Source organism: Bubalus kerabau, chromosome 16 (assembly GCF_029407905.1).
Source record: "Bubalus kerabau isolate K-KA32 ecotype Philippines breed swamp buffalo chromosome 16, PCC_UOA_SB_1v2, whole genome shotgun sequence".
NCBI classification, from domain to species: Eukaryota; Metazoa; Chordata; class Mammalia; order Artiodactyla; family Bovidae; genus Bubalus; species Bubalus kerabau.
In genome coordinates this window covers 59,510,859-59,529,838 of record NC_073639.1, presented here as the reverse complement: position 1 = coordinate 59,529,838, position 18,980 = coordinate 59,510,859, and the positions used below count along the sequence as shown (strand labels likewise).

General features: G+C 41.8%; 1 protein-coding gene across 3 annotated transcripts in view; it reads right to left on the bottom strand.

The window, feature by feature from the left end:
- The window catches only part of ACAD10 (acyl-CoA dehydrogenase family member 10), a 52,526-nt gene extending 33,575 nt beyond the window's left edge, over positions 1-18,951 (bottom strand). The window contains exons 1-7 of one of the 3 annotated variants that reach the window (XM_055550368.1): positions 18,832-18,951; positions 16,483-16,682; positions 11,902-12,050; positions 10,307-10,501; positions 6,410-6,568; positions 5,537-5,696; positions 3,925-4,066 (exon numbers count right to left, since the gene is read on the bottom strand). In XM_055550368.1, the coding sequence (XP_055406343.1) occupies positions 3,925-4,066; positions 5,537-5,696; positions 6,410-6,568; positions 10,307-10,501; positions 11,902-12,050; positions 16,483-16,669 (992 nt within the window). In that variant the 5' untranslated portion in view covers positions 16,670-16,682; positions 18,832-18,951. Of the gene's footprint in view, positions 1-3,924; positions 4,067-5,536; positions 5,697-6,409; positions 6,569-10,306; positions 10,502-11,901; positions 12,051-16,482; positions 16,683-18,553; positions 18,805-18,831 lie in introns of those variants that run through there. The other 2 variants (XM_055550369.1, XM_055550370.1) reach the window with 2 other exon arrangements.
- Between the last annotated feature and the right edge of the window lie 29 nt (positions 18,952-18,980).

The window sequence follows — 18,980 nt, the reverse complement described above, 5'->3', positions numbered from 1 at the left end:
TCTTTGATTTTAAAATGGTACATGCAAAAATCAAAATGGAATGCTAAAACTTAAAAATTTCAATTGACCCAAGAAGGCAAAAAGGCAAGGAGAACAAAAGAGAAATGGAACAAAGATCTAATAGGAAAATCATAGACCTGAGTCAAATATATTGATAATTACATTAAATTTAATAGTGTAAGCATTCCAATTAAAAGACAAAAATTGTCCTACTGTATACAAAAGTGAGACTTAATATGCTTTAAATATAAAAACATAGAAAAAATAAATAAAACATGAAAGGATGGAAAGGGAAGTTCCATGAAACTGGTGAGCATAAGAAAGCTAGTGTAACAATATTAATATCAGAAAAAGGGACTTAAGAAAAAGAGAACTACTAGAGATAAAAGGGACATTTCAGAACAATACAAGAGTTAATTCACCAGGAAGATATTATAATCATAAATGTGTATGTGCCTTAAATAACAAGGTTCTACTGTGCAGCACAGGGAACTCTATTCAATATCCTGTGACAAACCACAATGGAAAAGAATATGAAAAACAATACATGTATGTATGACTGAATCACTCTGCTGTATAGCAGAAATTAAACATAACACTAAATCAAATATACGTCAATTAAAAAAATAAATAAAAAATAAATGTGTATGTGCCTAATAACAGAGCTTTAAAATACCTAAAGTAAAAATTTCATTATTAAAGACAGAAATGGACAAACTAACAATCATAACTGAGACTGCAGAATGCCTTTATCATTAAATTTATCAGACTAACTAGAAGTAGTAAGATAAGAACAACACTACCAACCAACTTGATCTGATGGACAGTTCTTTTAACACACTCACACAACACCCACAGGATATACATTCTTTATGAGTGCACACAGTACAGTCACCAAGACTTATCATGTAATGGTCCATAAAATAAGTCACAATAAGTTTCCAAGTATCAAAATCTTAGTATTTCCAAGACCTTAATGGAATTAAAGGAACATTAAAAAACATTTCAAACTGTAATAATAATAATAATAATACATGTCAAAACTTGTGGGATGCAGATGAGCTTAGAAAGTGATTCATAACTTTGAAAGCTCATGTTAGAAAAGAAGGAAAATGTAAATCATTTACATTTACAAAATGTAAGGTTATAACTAAGAAGGTAAAAATACATCCACAGTAAGCAGATGGAAAGGAATAAATTTAGCTCAGAGGAAAACTAAATGAAATAGAAAATAAACATAAAAATTAATAAAACTAAGCATTTGTACTCATCAACACAATGATAAATCCTTAAGTAGACTGATGAAAGAGAGAGAGAAAATACAAATTATCAGTCAATTGCAGGAATCATAAAGAGAGAACATTACTAGAAATCCTACATAACAGTAAAAGGACAGTAAGGGAATATTTTGAACAATAAATTTAATTGTTCATATGAAATGGACATATATAACTTTATATATATTTATAACAATTTTATATATTTTAAAATATAAATGGACAAATTCCTTGGAAATTACAACTTCCAAAGCTAAGGTAAGTTGAAATAAAAGACCCAAGTAATCCAATATTTATTGAATTGAATCCATAAGCAAAAACCTTTTCCTAAAAAAACTCCAGGCCCAGATGAGTTTACTGGTAAATTTTATGAAACTTGTAAGGAAGTCCATGGGTTTTTCCAGGCAAGATTACTGGAGTGGGGTGCCACTGCCTTCTCCTGTTTCAATGTATAAGTCTTTACAAAAAATAAAAAAAACAGTTAAGACATATATAGTTTGCATCTGTTTTTGCTACATTAAGATTTTATCATATACATTTTATTACAGGCATCCTTTTATTGACAGCAATCACAGTATAATCATTAAGACTGGGCTATGGAATCCTACTACCCCTGGGTGTGAAGCCAGGCTCCATCCCTCACATACTGGTTATATATCACTAGGCATGTTGCTCAGTTTTTTTAAGCTTCATTTTTCTATAAAATGGGGGTCATAATAGGACCATATCAGGGGGTTGCTGAGAATTATCTGAATTAATAATACATTCAAAGCATGTATTATAGTGCCTGACACATACTGAACACTCAGTAAGTATTAGCTATTATATTTTTGTTCCAACAAATAGAAATACCAAGGTTTGCAAAATCATTTCTTGATTACTGCAGCTATAGGTTATTTCCATTTTTTTATTATAAATGACACTGCAGTCAGCATATTAATGCATAAAGGTTTTCTCCCTATTTAGAACTATTTTTTAAAGAGAGATCCTCTATTGTAATTATTAGGTATAAAAATATGACTACCCTGAGGTTTTAACAAATTGTGTTATACCGTTTTCCCAGCTTTCCAAATTCGATTTGGCATTTTATAAGCAGATACATGTTTCATCTTCAAGTGCACATTTTATTCCTTTACTAAAATGGAAATTCTGTGCATTTTGGATTTTTGGATGTCCTTTGAACAGTCCAGAATTCCTCAGAACACTGGGGAGTTGGAGAGAGTCCCCAGGCAGAATGCATACATAGTGGTAGCTTCACATTTCAGGGTTTCCCCTCTGTAAGCACATACTATCACATGGGCACATATATAAATATAAATGCTCAAAAATAGCTATTGGACTTCTGTGGGCTTCACAAATGAACTCCGAAGGCTTCATAAATGTCAGTCATCAGTAGCTGTAATACAGAGAGTCAGACACAAGGAACCAAAAAGTCAGAGGAGAGACAGAAAATAATGAGAAAGAGGCCAAGAGCTAAAATCATTTTCCTGACTACTTGCTGCAACCTTCCTTCTGGAGAACATGATAGGCTGGAAGGAAGGTGGAGGAGGAGGCAGAGAAAGTCCTCTGGGAGAGGAAGCTCCATTCTGGAGCCCAGTCATCACGCTGTCACTCACTGTCCAAGGGTTTGGAGCTAGGTTTTTCAACCTACTATGTTTTATTTTGTTTTGTTTAATATTTATTTATTTTGTCTGTGCTGGGTGTCCATTGCTGTGCACAGGCTTTCTCTAGTTGCAGAGAGTGGGTGCTACTCTTTAGGGTGGTGTGCATGTGGGCTTCTCATTGCAGGGGCTTCCCTTATGGAGCACCGGCTCTAGAGTGCTCAGGCTTCCGCAGTTGCAGCTCCCGGGCTCCAGAGAGTAGCTTCAGTAGCTGTGGCCCCAGGGTTAGTTGTTTCGAGGCACGTGGGATCTGCCCAGATCAGGGATCGAACTGGTGTCCCCTAACCAGTGTTCCCTTCTTGTCCACTGGACCACCAGGGAAGCCTCAACCTACTATGTTTAAATTTTCCTATTTGTGAAGCAAGAGATTTTACTTGGGATGGGTTATAACACATTTATTGTTTTAAACATCTTATTATGAAAAATATCAAACATATACAGAAGTAAGAAGATTCACATAAGGAATCCCAGGTTTTAACAACTATCAACTCATGGAGAGTTTCAACAACTATCAACCCTTTGGGCAATAGCCCCATTTAGTAGAATCTCAAAAAGTCTTGTTTCCTACAAGTTTAGATAGAGAAAAGAAAGTGAAAGTGAAGTCGCTCAGTTGTACCCGACTCTTTGCGACCCCGTGGACAATAGCCTGTACCAAGCTCCTCCGTCCATGGGATTTTCCAGGCAAGAGTACTGGAGTGGGTTGCCACTTCCTTCTCCAGGGAATCTTCCTGACCCAGGGATCAAACCCAGGTCTCCCGCATTGTACACAGACGCTTTACCGTCTGAGGCACCAGGGAAGTCCAAACAAGATAGAGAAAACAAGCTCCTAAGATCAGGTGACATGTTCTTATCTGAAATAATTATGGAGCATCATACTTATAATTTTAAATGTCTCAAGGCACTATGATGGGGTGCTGACCTGCCAGCCAGGGGCTGGGCTGAGGAGGCTGGGGACAGCGAGCACAACTCTCACCCTGAGAATTTACCTGAACTCCCTCTCTACTGCATGCGCGGATGGAAGGAGTGTCCCAGGGGGTTTCTTCCTCAGAACTAGCTGATGGTTAGCCAGCTTGACGTAGTAGGTGGGATTTGACTGCCCATGATCAAACTGAAGGAGTTCCAATGGGCCTGTAAGTTTGAAAGGAAGGAAAACTCAAACCAGCTCTGGAGGACAGATGAGGACAGAGACTCTTTCTTTCTAATGAGTACTGCACATGGGCACAGAGCATCCTGATTTGGAAGGCACCGTAAGGAAAGCGTCTCCTCCCTGGGTACCAGACATGGCTGGGTCAAATCTCCAATGGCACACTATAATGTAGCAAAGGCCACTGAATTTACACCACAACAACTTTCACTTTGTGCAGGTGTCCACTTTTGTCCTTCCTGCCTATTTCTGCTCCATGAAAAAAGCTTTATAGTTCTGTTTATCAACCACAAGCACAGTCATGGCAACCCATCTTGCTAACTGGAATGCTTTAAGCCAAGGACAAAAGGTGCCCTTGTGTGTCCTTCACCCCAGGCTTGGGCACATCACACCTGATACTAGCGTGACAGCTGAAAGCAGCTATGCAGAGGCCTGCTTTCAGGAGATGCAATTTCCCATTCCATCAAGCTAAACTGGGAGGCTCCCTTGCAGAAATAGTTTATATAGGGACTCTGCACTTCCGCTCCATTATTCTTGCCTGAAGAATCCCCATGGACAGAGGAGCCTGGTGGGCTACAGGCCATGGGGTCACACAGAGTCCAACATGACTGAGCGACTAAGCACAGCACAGCACAGCACTTCCACTGCAGGGGCTACCAGAGGGGAAACTAAGATCCCACAGCCACAAAGCCAAAACAAAACAGCAACAAAAGAAACAGCCTAATTAACCCTGGTCTTCCCAGTGAGATAAATTTGACACATAAGATTCATTTCACTTGATCAGAAGAACAGGCAGTGGGAGTCTGCCTGAGTTGCCTGGTCTGGTCAGAAAGGCTCCCTCAACTTTGTAAAGGCTCTACAACAATCCATCAAGGGAAAAAAATCCTCACATGAAGCTGCATACAAAGAGTACTTTCGAGGATCAAACTTTATCACCAGGTAGAAATTTCTTCAAAAGGTCATGAAACTATAATAATTTTTTTTTTTTAAAAAGGTATTGAAGCAAGAGATTAATTTTAAGGTAAAATAAAAAAAAAAAAAGTATTGAAGCACCTGTTTTTCTGAGGGTGGAATATGAAAAAGAAGAGAGGGACCTTTGAAAGATGAAGACAAATTGTCTCATTTTTAAGTCATCTTCACAAAACAGGCTGTAATCTCAAAAATATGAGAAAGACCCAAACACCCTAGGCACATACTGCAAGTTCTTCTCCCCTGGGTCAGCTGTTTGCAGGTGACTGCTGCCACGCCATGGTCTCACGTGGAACAAGAGCCAAGTACAGAAAAGGAGGTCAGTGCTTCTTCCCAAGCGAAACGGAGCAGCACCCGGGTCTGCAGGGCCACCTGGCTGTTTTCTTCACCACATGGCATCTTTATCTCCAGCATATTCCACTAGAAGAGAAAGTGAGAGCCAGACCGAAAGCCTAGCCTCTACCGAAATGCAGGAACTTAACTACCTGTGGGTTGGATCCCCAGTAAGTCTTTGAGGTACTTCTCCAAAGCGTCTTTGGGAATTTCCATTGTCTTTCTCACAGGGCGAGTGTTTGGAACAGGCATTCTCAATGGAAATCCCAAAAGAGTTTCCAATTCCTTTACTGCAGTCTCTGGGTCATCGACCTGGTTTCAAAGAGAATATTGAGCATGGATCCCCAGACAACCCTGACCTCTCCTCCTACCTGTTCTCTAAGAGGGTACATTTTAGAGGGAAATATAAACAAAAGCCAGTTCTCTAAGCAAGGACTTTGGAGCCAGCATAATCAGCTCATGAAAAAGCCTCAGAATGACTTTCCTCCCCCCGTTTAATTCCTAACCACATTAAACTCTTTTATCTGCTGGAGAGAGTGCCAGTTAAAAGTTCATTAATACTCCCTTGTACCAGGAGGGCAAAATATTGTACTAGAGTATCCATTCTGCCCCTATAGGCCCATCAGCTAATAATGAAAACCTAAACGTAGAAAGCTAAACAGAGACCACCACCCCCTCCCTCAACACACACACACATGGCTTCTCCTGTTTCAAAGCACTGAGGTGGTCCAAGTGGCTGGTAGTTGAACAGCATCAACAGGCCAGCAGGACTGTCACCCAAAATGTCTTAAGCCTGCCATTCACCTCCCTGTGTAACTCTTTTCTCAAAATGCCTTCTTACTTCCTACTGAAAATACAAGCTGCTAGTCAACTAGACCTCATACTTAAAAAAAAAAAAAAAAGACTGTGGCAACAAAGGCAAAAACCACCAGAGGCAACTCCAACTCTGAGTGTAAGAGGACTGCACAGAAATACTTACACTAGTGCCTGAAGCACAAAGGGGTTCAAAAAACAGTGACCATTACCTTAATGGTGTGAATGCCAAGGCCGGCAGCTGCTTTTAGATTTGGTCCAAGATCATCGAGAAAGATGGACTCAGAAGGCTGCCGGCCAAGCCGCTCCAAGCACAGCTTATACATCCTGGGATCTGGCTTGCAGACACCTTCCAGGCAGGATTCTACGACCTGAGGCAGAGGCAGGAAGGAGAGATGAACATCCCTAAAAGTGGTGTTCCCATGTTATACCCTGGTATGTTTTTTTGAAAAGAAGACCAGTGGGACAGTGGAGATTTGTCATAACAAGTAACTTAAGAATGTCATAATATAAAATGATGTTGCTTTTTTAAGTGGAGTGATTTGGATATACTCATCAGGAAATTGGAAACACTGATAGCCATCTTACCCATCTTAACAGTAGCTGGGAAACTTAGTGAAACTGGAAGGTATTCCAAAATGACACAGCATTCTGCTCATGTTAGGTATTGTGGCTGCATGGAACAGAAGAAAAGCTGCACATTTCAGTTTTAGGGTAAGTATTTCACCATGTTTTCAGAAAGAAAGGCAGTATTTACTGTTGTAAAAGAAACATGACTTTAATATCCATATTTCAGAAGTGAAAAAACAAAGAGCTATATTCAACCTAGACAGGAGGACTGACACCAGAGATACAGTCAGTGGCAAAGACAGGTTTCATGCAAAAAGCCTCCTCTATCCTGAGAGCCTTGCCTCAAACTCTATCTAGTCCAGAACTGGTGGGGTGCATCTGAGGGTTCAGAAGAACCCTGAAAAGCTGTCTCAGTGTCAGGCTACCTCTGATCCAGCAACCCGCGGAAGTCCTCTGACACTGACCCCAGGGCTTAATCTCCTGTGATTAGGTCTAAAAGCCATAGAAGCCTGTAACCAATACTCTCTGGGTCTGTCCTAAGAATAGAACTAAATCCCTCACTCACTCCTGAATTGACCCTTGCTCTCCAAGATCAAGGACAAACCTGAGGGCCTCTCCCTCTCCTCCAAATTCCCACTGTTCAAGGCTGGACGAGAACTGCCCTTTCAGGTAAATAAATGTTGAGTAACTTACTCTTACTTATTCTTCCCGGGCTCCTAAGGACCTGAATGAGCTAAAACAAAACAGAGAAATTCCTTCTGAAGAAAACATCAACAGTGGGCAGTGGAGAACCCAGGTGTTTCAGACACCAATGAAGGCATGACGTGACAGGAAAGCAGCACATCTGGACAGCTGGGACAAGAGGTGAGAGGGGAGCAAAGCCTGGGGATCTGGGCCACATCTGGCAAGCAGACACCTCCTCTCAAGTGATTATATCTGGAGAAGGGAAAACATTCTTGAGATTTAAACTGGTAAGACCCCTGGCCTTTTCCTTATGTTCTGTTTTGCAAGATAAAAAATTTCTGGGGTTCTGTTTCACGAGAATGTGAATACATCTAATATTCTTGTGCTATATAGTTAAAAACTGCTAGAATGGTAAATCTTAGATCACATGTTCTTTGACGATAAAATATAATGTAAACATTTTTACTTAAATTAGAGGACCAAAATTTAAAAGCCACATTCACCTCAGCAGAAACAGAATCCTATAATATTATTGAAAAGTTTAGGAACAGCCTCCAAAGATGATGGGGATCATAGGAATGGTTATATTAGCTTTGCATGCAAGCTAAGTTACTTCAGTCACGTCCAACTCTTTGTGACCCCATGGACTGTAGCCTGCCAGGCTCCTCTGTCCATGGGATTCTCCAGGCAAGAATACTGGAGTAGACTGCCATGCCCTCCTCCAGGGGATCTGCCTGACCCAGGGATTGAACCCACATCTTTTATCTCTCCTGCATTGGCAGGTGGGTTCTTTACCACTAGCACCACTTGGGAAGCCCAGCTTTACTTCTATCAAAATAAATATTTTTCCTCATAGCTTTAGAGGATAAAAACGTACACTCTTGCTCTTGAGGAAATAGATTTTCAACACTCCAGGTCACCTGCAGACCTGAAATATGAAAATGCATCAGAAAAAGCTGCCTGAAAGCACCTACCAGAGAGTCTGTGAAGTCTGCATAAATGAGTCCATCGTGTTAAAGAAGCTCACAAGTCCTTAAATACTTGAAGGGCCCAGTGTGAGCCTGGCCAACTTAGTTTGTCCAGATCAAGATAATAATCCCCATTACCGCACTGGAGGGAAGGAATCTCTGAAAATAATCTGCCAAGCACTCTGTAAAGTGCTTTGTATGTATTATAGTCTGGGATCCAAACAGTCACCCTAAAGAAAGAAAATTCCTGCTCCTGAACCATAGGTGAGGAAACTGCGGTTCAGGGAATCAGAGCTACTGCCCACAGCAAGCTGCAGACAGGATCCAAATATGGCTGAGGTCCCTGAGCCCCCAAAGGGGAGGATGCTTGGAGAAAGGCTGTGCTGTGGACAAGCCAGGAAACCAAGAGTCAAAGTGGGTAAGGAGCCAGGCAAGGGTACAGAGGGAAGAGAACTCTTATCTTGACAGGCTTTGTATAAGGATGAATGAGGAGGTGGGAAGTGAAGAGAGCATTAGGCTGGGTGGTTAATTTCCCATATTTGAACTCTGAATTTCCGCTCATCTGTTTCACCAGTTTTTGGGTTTTTTTTTTTGGCCATGCTGCATGGAATGCAGGGTATTAGTTCACTGAATAGGGATTGAACCCGCCCCCTGCAGTGGAAGCAGAGTAGGGGACTGCCAGAGAAGTCCCCTGATTAGATTTTATGTTCTAAAATATCACTATCCAATAGACATTTCTACAATGATAGAAATGCTATATTGCCCTGTCTGACGCAGTAGCCACTAGCCACATGTGGCAGCTGACCACCTGATATGTGGTGAATGCATATTCCTGAGGGCAGGACTTGTGTCCGTCGCATTGAACACAGTAGCCCTTCATGCCTAGCCAGTGCCCGGTACATACCCACTGCTGTGAAAGAATGTGTTTTCTGACTGAAGTTTAAGTTAGTCATCTATCAATAATTTCTATCTGTCCCAGGATAATGATAATATATTTCCTTTGAGGAAAATGGGGAGTCTTTCACAGAAGTAACATCCTGGCACAGAAGACCATCTCCTGACTCAGAATGTTCTCAGGTACTTTGATAGTCTAGCCCTTCACACACCATCCCATATGGCAGCCCCTAGTCATATGTGATGATATACATTTCAGTTGAAATAGAATTTAGTTGCTCAGTGCCACTAGTCACATTTCAAGTGTTTAACAGCCATGTGTGTGACTGGTAGCAACTATATTAGACACTTCCTTTCCTGCAGTAAGTTTGTTTGCTCAGCAATGGTCTAAGGATTAATGCCATAGAAATAGAGGGCAATGGGGTTGGTCTTTGAAAAGGTCAAAGGGTCTATTAAAAGGTGAGGGCTGATCAAAGTACATATGTTATCTGATGCTGTTGTTGTTGTTGTGTGAGTTCAGTTGTGTGGAACTCTTTTCAACCCTGTAAGCTGTAGGCTGTCAGGCTTTCTGTCCATGAAATTTTCCAGGAAAGAATACTGGAATGGGTTGCCATTTCTTACTCCAGGGGCTCTTCCCAACCCAGGGATCGAACCTGCAGCCCTTGTGTCTCCTGCACTGGCAGGCAGATTCTTTACTAACTGTGCCACCTGGGAATCCCTGATATCTGATGACTAAGGTTCAAGTTCAGATGAAAGGGAGTCTCTGAAGCTGAGGTTTCACCCAGTTATCAAAGCCCATAAATAAGCTTGCTCATAGCTCAGTGATACTTTGCAAGTCCTCTTTCCCACCTATCATGTCTAATCCTAACTCAGTCAACTGTGTGAATAAACAAACCCATCCATTCAAGACCTTATGAGAGGCAGCGTTAATGCTACATCCTAAAGTAAGGACAGAGACTTGATTCAGATTGTTCTGGATCCCTGTCAGCTTACCACATCAAACTGTTTCCGGTCCAAGGGCAAAAAGCTCTTTCCATTGGGAAGATAAAAATTATTGCTCAAGACTGCAGTCTGAAGGCCTTTAGCCCGAATCTGAGTTATGGCCTCAGTCATCACTGGGAACTGCTTCGCCACTCGCTCACTGGTCAGCAGAGAGAAAAAGGAGTCCACAGGCACGGAGGTCTTTGACTAAGATTGAAGGTAGGGAGAGAAGAGAACCAGCCATCATTAAGAGTAAGAACAGCTTATCACCAACACAGAAAAACACATATTCCAGGCTTCCTGTCACTACGCCAGGCCTCTGGCTTGCTGCCAAAAGGAATTTTCTCTTTCAGCCCTGGTGCAGAACTTTGCATATAAGGTTGTAAAAAGTTGCTTAGAATTAGAATTATAGTGGTTAGGGAATGGGGAAATTTATATCAATATTCCAGTTAAATGAATTCTTTATTTCACTCATTCATTGTCAATTTAAAAAAGATTCTGAAGACTCTAAGAGGATACATGAAACCCTAAAAGTGAATTAAGCAGATGTAGTTTAATTTTTAATGACCCAGAGATTTGATGATTCTGCATTGTCTCAGCTTCAGCACGACAAACTGAATGTCAGTTTCTGATCAATTTTTGTAATTTTAAATTCAGTCTCTGTGGGTTTTAAAACCTCTTATTTTATCATGTTTCAAAATTTGCAATGGCAAGCCTGCTATTTTATACACACATACTCATTTTACAACAGCTTTACTGAAATACAATTCATATATCACAGAAGTGGCCCATTTAAACTGTAAAATTCAGTGCTTTTTAATATATTCACAAAGGTGTAAAATTCTTAAGACAATCAGTTTTAGAACATTTATGTCACCCAAAAAAGATACATCATACCTATCAGCAGTCACTACCCATTCCTCTGCCTCCCTGCCCCTGATTCCCCAATACTCCCAGTCCTAGAAAATAACAACTCTATTTTCTACTTCTGTAGATTTATCTGTTCTGGGTATTTCATGTAAGTGGAATCGTATAATATATAGTCTTTGGGGCTGGCTTTCTATGACTTAGCAGAATGTTTTCTATATATATATATATATATATAAATATTTATTCATTTACTTAAAATTGTGGTAAGACCACATAACATCATAGTCACTGTTTTAACCACTTTGGATAACAATAAGTACATTCATTGTTATCTAACCAAAACCACCATCCATCCACAGAACTTCATTATATTTTAAATTATATTTTGGCAATTATATTGTGAAGGTATGGGAGTTAATATAAATAAAGAGCTTAGAACAATGCATAGTTCAGGGAAAGGCTCAATGTTATCACTGCGTTAAACAAGCTCTCTGATCAAAGCCATTATGCAACAATTCCAGCTTCACATAAACAATAGCTAATATACATAATATTTTTATTTTTCATTCGTGCAGTTAAAATTGAGTACCTGGGGATGGAAGAAATAACTTAAAATCTTATAATGGGTTATTAGGTTTTCCCTTCTTCAATTTTAGTTTAACCAATTTAATGGATGAGTGTTGCAACCACTATTCTAGATGAAAGAATATTGAAATTCAAGTGTGTTTATCACTTACAATTTCAGAGCAAACTCTCCCAAATTCTTGTAAGAAATCTTCTGTTGTTATCTCTGCTCTCATAAATTTCATCCAGGGCCCATTTTCGCCACCTGAGATCAAGGCCTTCACTATAGTTCCAGAAGGGATATGATTCTGTACCTCCCACTCTACCAAAAGTGAAACACATGGTAAGTGAAACGATATATAGACAAACAGCTGAAGTTTGGGGAACAGGGTAGTTACCATACAGGTTCTGTGGCATCACTGTGGTGCCAGGTGGGTTCTATTGGGAATTCAGAGAAATTCAGGAAATGGAAAATCTCAGCCTTAGAGCTTCCAGGGAACAGCAGTAATAATTTGTGTGACTGAGGGGATGCTGCTGCCAAGCATCAGTCCATGCCACCAGCTTGAGATGATGCTGGACACTACATTATGAATTTTCTTCCCTGGTCTCTTATTAGCTGGTTTACATGTATTAGGTCAGGTTTCCCTGGTAGTTCAGAGATAAAGAATCCACCTACCAATGCAGGAGATGCATTTCATCCTCGGGTTGGCAAGATTCCCTGGAGAAGGGAATGGCAACCCACTCTAGTATTCTTGCCTGGGAAAATTGCATTGACAGAGGAACGTGGCCAGCTACAGTTCATGGGCTCTCAAACGAGTCGGACATGACTTATCAACTAACCAACCACAGCAACAATATATTAGGTCACTCACATGGTCCTGGCACGTGGTATGGAAGTACATGAAGGAATAAATCAGATTCTGACAACACTCCAAAACAAACCCTTCATTTTGTAAACTGAAGTAATCCTTCAGGGCAGTGTAGCTGGTACACTGAAACATTCAAATGGAGGTTGGTGTCTTTGAAAAATAACAAAATTCTGTCCGTAAAGAGCCAAAGCAGTGGATGGATTACTATTGTGTACATGGGGAATGCTGGGATAGTGGATACTTTTTCCTGTACAAGAGGGTTTTCTTTTTCTATAATATACCTGCTTATGGGGCAAAAACATATAGCATCCATAATTATATCTAAGATATAACATACTTAACACAAAGTTTTTGTTTAATGTAGTGGCTGTGCACTGAAAATATTTCAGACAACACAGAAAGGTATAAAAAGAAAGCTGAATGACAAAGCAATCCCATTCTTCAGAAATCACCAACAGGACCAACTCAGTATGTCTTCTGAGAACAGCAGGTCTTTTAAAACTCAATCCAAATAAAACCTCTTTAATTTTAGAACTAAAGTTAGAGCAATTTTTAGGATCTTAAGAGTTGGTAAGCATGCAAGGAAAGGGTCTCTCTCCTACACTGCTGATGGGGGTGTAAATAAGCACAACCTCTATGGAGTGCAACATGTTAAATGCACATTTACAATTGATGTAGCAATTCTGCTTCCAGGAATTTCTGCCAGAGATATATTTATAAATGTAAGCAAAGATTAGGTATACCACTGTTGGGCAACCACATACTTGTTGACTATTGCTACGGCTGCTGCTGGCTCCAATAGTAGAGCTGAATAGTACCCCTGACAGAAAGTTTGCTAATTCCTGAACTAGACCTATGCCTCCTGTTGTTGGTTAGTCACTAAGTGGTGTCCGACTCTTTGCAACCCAATGGACTGTAGCCTGCCAGGCTCCTCTGTCCGTGGGATTCTCCAGACAAGAATACTGGAGTGGGTTGCCATTTCCTTCTCCAGAGGATCTTCCCAACCCAGAGATTGAACCTGAGTCTCCTGCATTGGCAGGCGGATTCTTTACCACTGAGCTACCTGGGAAGCCCATGCCTACTGATGTAGAAAATCTGGCAAGATATTTTACTAGGTCAGAAAAAAAGAAAGGTACATCTAACAGTTTGTATGAAAAGTGAGAGTGTTAGCCACTCAGTTGTGTCCAACTCTGTGATCCCATGGACTGTAGCATTCCAGGCTCCTCTGTCCATGTATTCCCCAGGCAATAATACTGGAGTGGGTAGTCATTCCCTTCTCTAGGGGATCTTCCCAACCCAGGGACTGAACCCAAGTCTCCTGCATTGCAGGCAGATTCTTTACAGTCTGAGTCACCAGGGACGCCCAAACAGTTTGTATAGCATGACCCAATCAGTGTAGACACAGTACACACACACACACACACACACACAAGTTCCTGTGTATATATTGGGAATTTTTGGAAGGATAAACAAATTTTTCACAATGATAACCAATGAAGACTAGAACTGCGGGGAAGGGGTGGAGGTGACAATAAGAAATTGGCCTTTGTATTTTTTTAAATCCAAAGTATTAAATATACTTTTAGCACCAACTATTTAATAAATATGGTTGGCATAAGTGAGTTTCTGAATAGAAAAAAATTAATTAAATCTCTATTTCTCACAATTACAAAAATGAATTATCAAAAGACTAAATACCCAAATCAGGAAAGAAAAGAAAAAACAAAAAAACCTCTAAAAGTTACAAAACAATATACAACATCTTTATGAATGTCAAGGAAAGAAAGACTTCCTTAGCCTAGACACTTTACACTCAAGCCATAAAGAAAAACAGAGATGATTTTGATGACAAGAAAAATGAAAATCCTGGTATTGCAAAAACATTATAAGATAAAAACACAAGTCAATAACAACCACAAGCCTTACTAAGTGCTCAAAAGATTCTGGGCACTGCTGAATAACATAAAAGTATGAGCAGGATTTGAAAAGGGAGAGCAGGCAAGGAAGGGTAGCTTCAAGCAGAGGGAAAAAAACCTGCAAAGGCAAAGGAGTATAAACACATTTGGCAATTTTAAAGAGCATCAAGTAGTTGAAGGTAGCTGAAATGTGGGCGTACATGGCAAATGGTGTGAAAAAAGGACATGAGAACTGTTTGTGAGAGGCCCTGGAACCAGGTAAAGCTTCCGGTCTTGAAGGGAAAAAAAATTGCAGGCAGTCAAGGATTTGAAGCAGGAGAGGGAAGGGAGAAGATGTGATGTGTGTTTTAGAAGGGCAGTTCTAGGGGCTGTGTGGAAGGGGTGTAAAACCCAGAGGCCAGAGGTAGAGTTAGCAGTTAGGAGGCTGCTGTGATGAAGCAGGTGGGAGAATTTAGGGATATAACATGTGTAGAGGCAGTAGCAGTGGAAAGAAGAGAATAGCTTCTCAAGGTATTCTGGAAAGAGTTGAGAAAATTCCTGCCAAGTGATCTTTATGTTTGCTGTAAAAGCAGAGATTCAGCTATCTGCCAAGGTTTGGTCTGGAGAAATATGATGGCTCCGAGGGGAGTTTGGAACAACCCTGTAGTAAGTTCAAGAGGAATATCAGTGGAGGAATAGAGAGCCTGAGGGCTCACTTGCAGCTGAGCTAAAAAACAAAACAAAACAAAAAATAACTCAACGAGTTAGCAAAGCTCGGTAATTTTTCAACCAGGAGCACAGAAAACCTGACCTTGGGTTGACGTAGCGTACAAAACTGCCCAATCAGCAACCACAATCTGTCAAAAGAACAGAGACCTCTGTTTGGTCCTTCCTGTTGGCTAGAATCAGAGAAGGCAATGGCACCCCACTCCAGTACTTCTGCCTGGAAAATCCCATGGACGGAGGAGCCTGGTGGGCGGCAGTCCATGGGGTCGCTGAGGGTTGGACATGACTGAGTGACTTCACTTTCACTTTTCACTTTCATGCATTGGAGAAGGAAATGGCAACCCGCTCCAGTGTTCTTGCCTGGAGAATCCCAGGGATGGGGGAGCCTCGTGGGCTGCCGTCTATGGGGTCACACAGAGTCGGACACGACTGAAGTGACTTAGCAGCAGCAGCAGCAGCAGCAGCTGGCTAGAATGCGCATGTAATGGCAGAAAGTGAAGCAGCCAAACCTGATCCACGAGGTGAGAGTGGAAATGGGGTGTGCTCACAGCAGAGCAACACAAGGAAAACAGCCCAGGGCCCTGATATCACAGAGCAACACACTAGCCCAAGACACACACCTGGACTTTCACATAAAAAACACATTTAACTTCAATCTTGTTTCAGTCAATGTTTTGTTAGGTTTTCTAACACTTCAAGCCAAACAAATCAAATTAAGTCAGTTCAACTGAGTGCATAAAAAGGTAATACCAAAAGGGGCTGAAAAAGGAAGGATCAGAACCTAGAGGTTTGTCTTGTAACAAAAGCAGGTGTAGAGGGAAGTTGATGGAAGAGGAAAGGTTGTGATCACAGCGGGGAGGGCGGCAGATTTCAGCATTCACAAGTAGTTCTCTGGGAAAGGTAGTTAAATTCTACCTATAACATTGACAATAACAATGGCAGCTTGTCATATTTATTGAGAATTTCAGATGAGCCAAGCACTCATTCTGCTAATCAAGTGCTTTTCATGAATAATCTCACTTAACCATCTCCTAGCAACAAAGACGTACAGACCATTAGCCCTAATTTAATGATGTGGAAACTAAGACTCAGAGAAGTGAAATCACTTGCCCAAGATCCTCAGCAGCACTAACTGTTGCTTAGAATTTGATTCAAGAGCAAGAATAGCACCCACTGAGGCACACTGTCATCTCCCCTCACCACCTCCTTTCCCCCACCCCCACACACCCCAGTCTCTAAAGGTGAAGGAGAATGAAGAGCTCACCTGCAGCCACTCTCCCTGGAGAAGGAAGCAGAACTCCGCCCATGTCAAAAATCACTGCTCTGTAGGGGCCGCCTCCAGAATGTGTCCATCTCCAGGCTCCTGGGTGCCTGCCCTGGACGTGTTTCAGGAAGGCCGCCCGCCAAGCCCGCTGGAGCCAGGAGGACTGCAGAAGCTGCCTTAGGCACATGTTGGAGCCAAGGCTGTGAAGCAGAAACAGGACATGATTAGCCTTCACTGCCTCCAAATAGACCTCCGTCCTGGCACTCAAGGTGCCACCAGCACGTCTACTCTGACTTCCAACCAGCATTTCAGACACAACCAGAGCTGAACTCACTGTCTCTGCCCTCCATGACAACTCCTCAGTCTTCCAGCAAGACACCTCCATTCTGGTGCTCGGTGTGACTGGTCATTCCTCCCAAAGCTCTCCATCTACTCTCTTCACTCACATTGCATGATCTCACCCACAGACCTTTGCAGCAGCCTCCTAAGTGGTCCCCTTGCCTCTTCATTCAAAATTGCAAATTTGATCATGTCCTACCCCCATTTAAAATCTCCAGTGACTCTCCACTGTCCTCAAGATAAACTCTCAGCTCCTTAAGCCGCCTGAAAAGGCCCTCTGAGAACTTCTTCTCTGCTCTGGGCAGCAGCTCTCCTTTGTACTTCACCTTAGCCTGGGTGATCTCGACACTCACTTCCATGTAAGGCTGTTGCCCTGGCCTGAATGCTCCCTTCCATCCATTACCTGGATAACTGCCCATTGTCCCTCAGGTTGTAGTTTGCCTGTCACTTCCTTCATGAAACCTCTTCTGGCCACCAGAAGAGGCAGATGAGCAGTCTCTCCTGTACTCTCTCAGGGTGCCCTGTACTCACCTCCTCCTAGCACTCACGATGTCACCACACTATCATCCCTCCTACAGAGCAGGGCGATGACCTCCTGATCTTCACTGCCTCTTTTCTAAACTTACTTTCAACCAGTTTAGGGGGAAAAAATAACATACACACAACACGTACCTGTATATATAGATACATAAACATTTTCACATGAATAGACATAAATGTGGCAAAATGTTAATAATTAGTGAAAGGCACATGATGAGAGGTATATGAGAGATCACTGTACTATTATTTCAATTTTTTTTATAGATCTTAAATAAAAACCTGGGAAAACAACAACAACAAAAAATTCTACTCGCAGCCAGTTCCACTTGAAAATCTTGAAGTTTCTCATGTAATGTCTATGGTTAAAAAACTAAGAAGCCAGTTAGAGCAAAACAGGTTGGTAAGACAGCCTGCATGTTGATGGGAGTCACCTCAGTGTCACCATAAGGACTAAATAAAGTATGAAGAATCTAAAGAAAGAATTCTTAGGAAGTAAATGTTCAAGATGATACAGTGTGTTTCTTATGTAATTGGAAATTTGCTGGATTGGGGCATGAATGCTGAAATGAAAAATGTAGAGATTGATTTGCATTTTGGGTTTTACTTATGCCAAGGCCAAATAATGATAGAAGGAGAAATTTATTTATAGGCTCCAAAAAGTGTCAACATGTTCTGTGTGAGGGCTTAACAGAGATGAAAAGGGTGTCTGGCCCTGAAAGGTTGACTTTCACTCTCATTGAGGACACTGTCCTCGTCATGAAAGTGAAAGTCGCTCAGTCGCGTCCGACACTTTGCAACCCGATGGACTATACAGTACATGGAATTCTCCAGGCCAGAATACTGGAGTGGGCAGCAGTTTCTCCTCCTCATACTCCTGGTAATGGATAAGTCGGCAACTCTCCCATCACTGGCTTCCTTCTTCCTTCCAACTAAAGATGACGCTTCAGTTCTAGCCACGTACTCATTGTGGCTCATTTCATCATCACAGCTGTACAAAGATACTAAGTTTACACAAAACTTAAACTCAAGGTCACGAAACTGGTAATCAGGGTCTATTCCATAATCACCAACGTATCTCTACCGCCGCAACAGAGCCTGGGCTCTCAGTAAACATTTGTTAAAAGAGATTAGTCCGGGAGGGGGACCCAGATGGATCTCCAGTTCAGGGCACTTAACCAGCCCACCGTCCTACCTTAACAGAATCAGAAACACTGCAACTAGTGCCAACTCCCCAGGCGGATTCAGCTCTCTGAGCCTCAGCGCACTTATCTGTAAAGCGTGGCTAACACAAAGCAACTCTGCCTACAGCTGGAGCGAGATCAAACACGACAAAAAGAGACCAGAGCTCGGGTCTCCTCTGCAGGAAGCGGGTTCCTCGGACAATCGGAAACCTAGTGGAGCCAGAAACTCCTCGCCGTCAGATAAGGCGGGCTGAGGGCACGTCCCCTCAGGCCTGAGAGCAAAACCCACCGATCCTCCTAAATAGTGTCCAGGTGCCCACGAACCCTGTGACGTGCCTCCTCCAAGTCCTCTTGGAGATCCTGACCAGTGGGCGCGGGTTCACCTCCGAGCAAACACGGTAGTCACGTGGGCGCACCCAATCAGCGAGCCCGCTGATC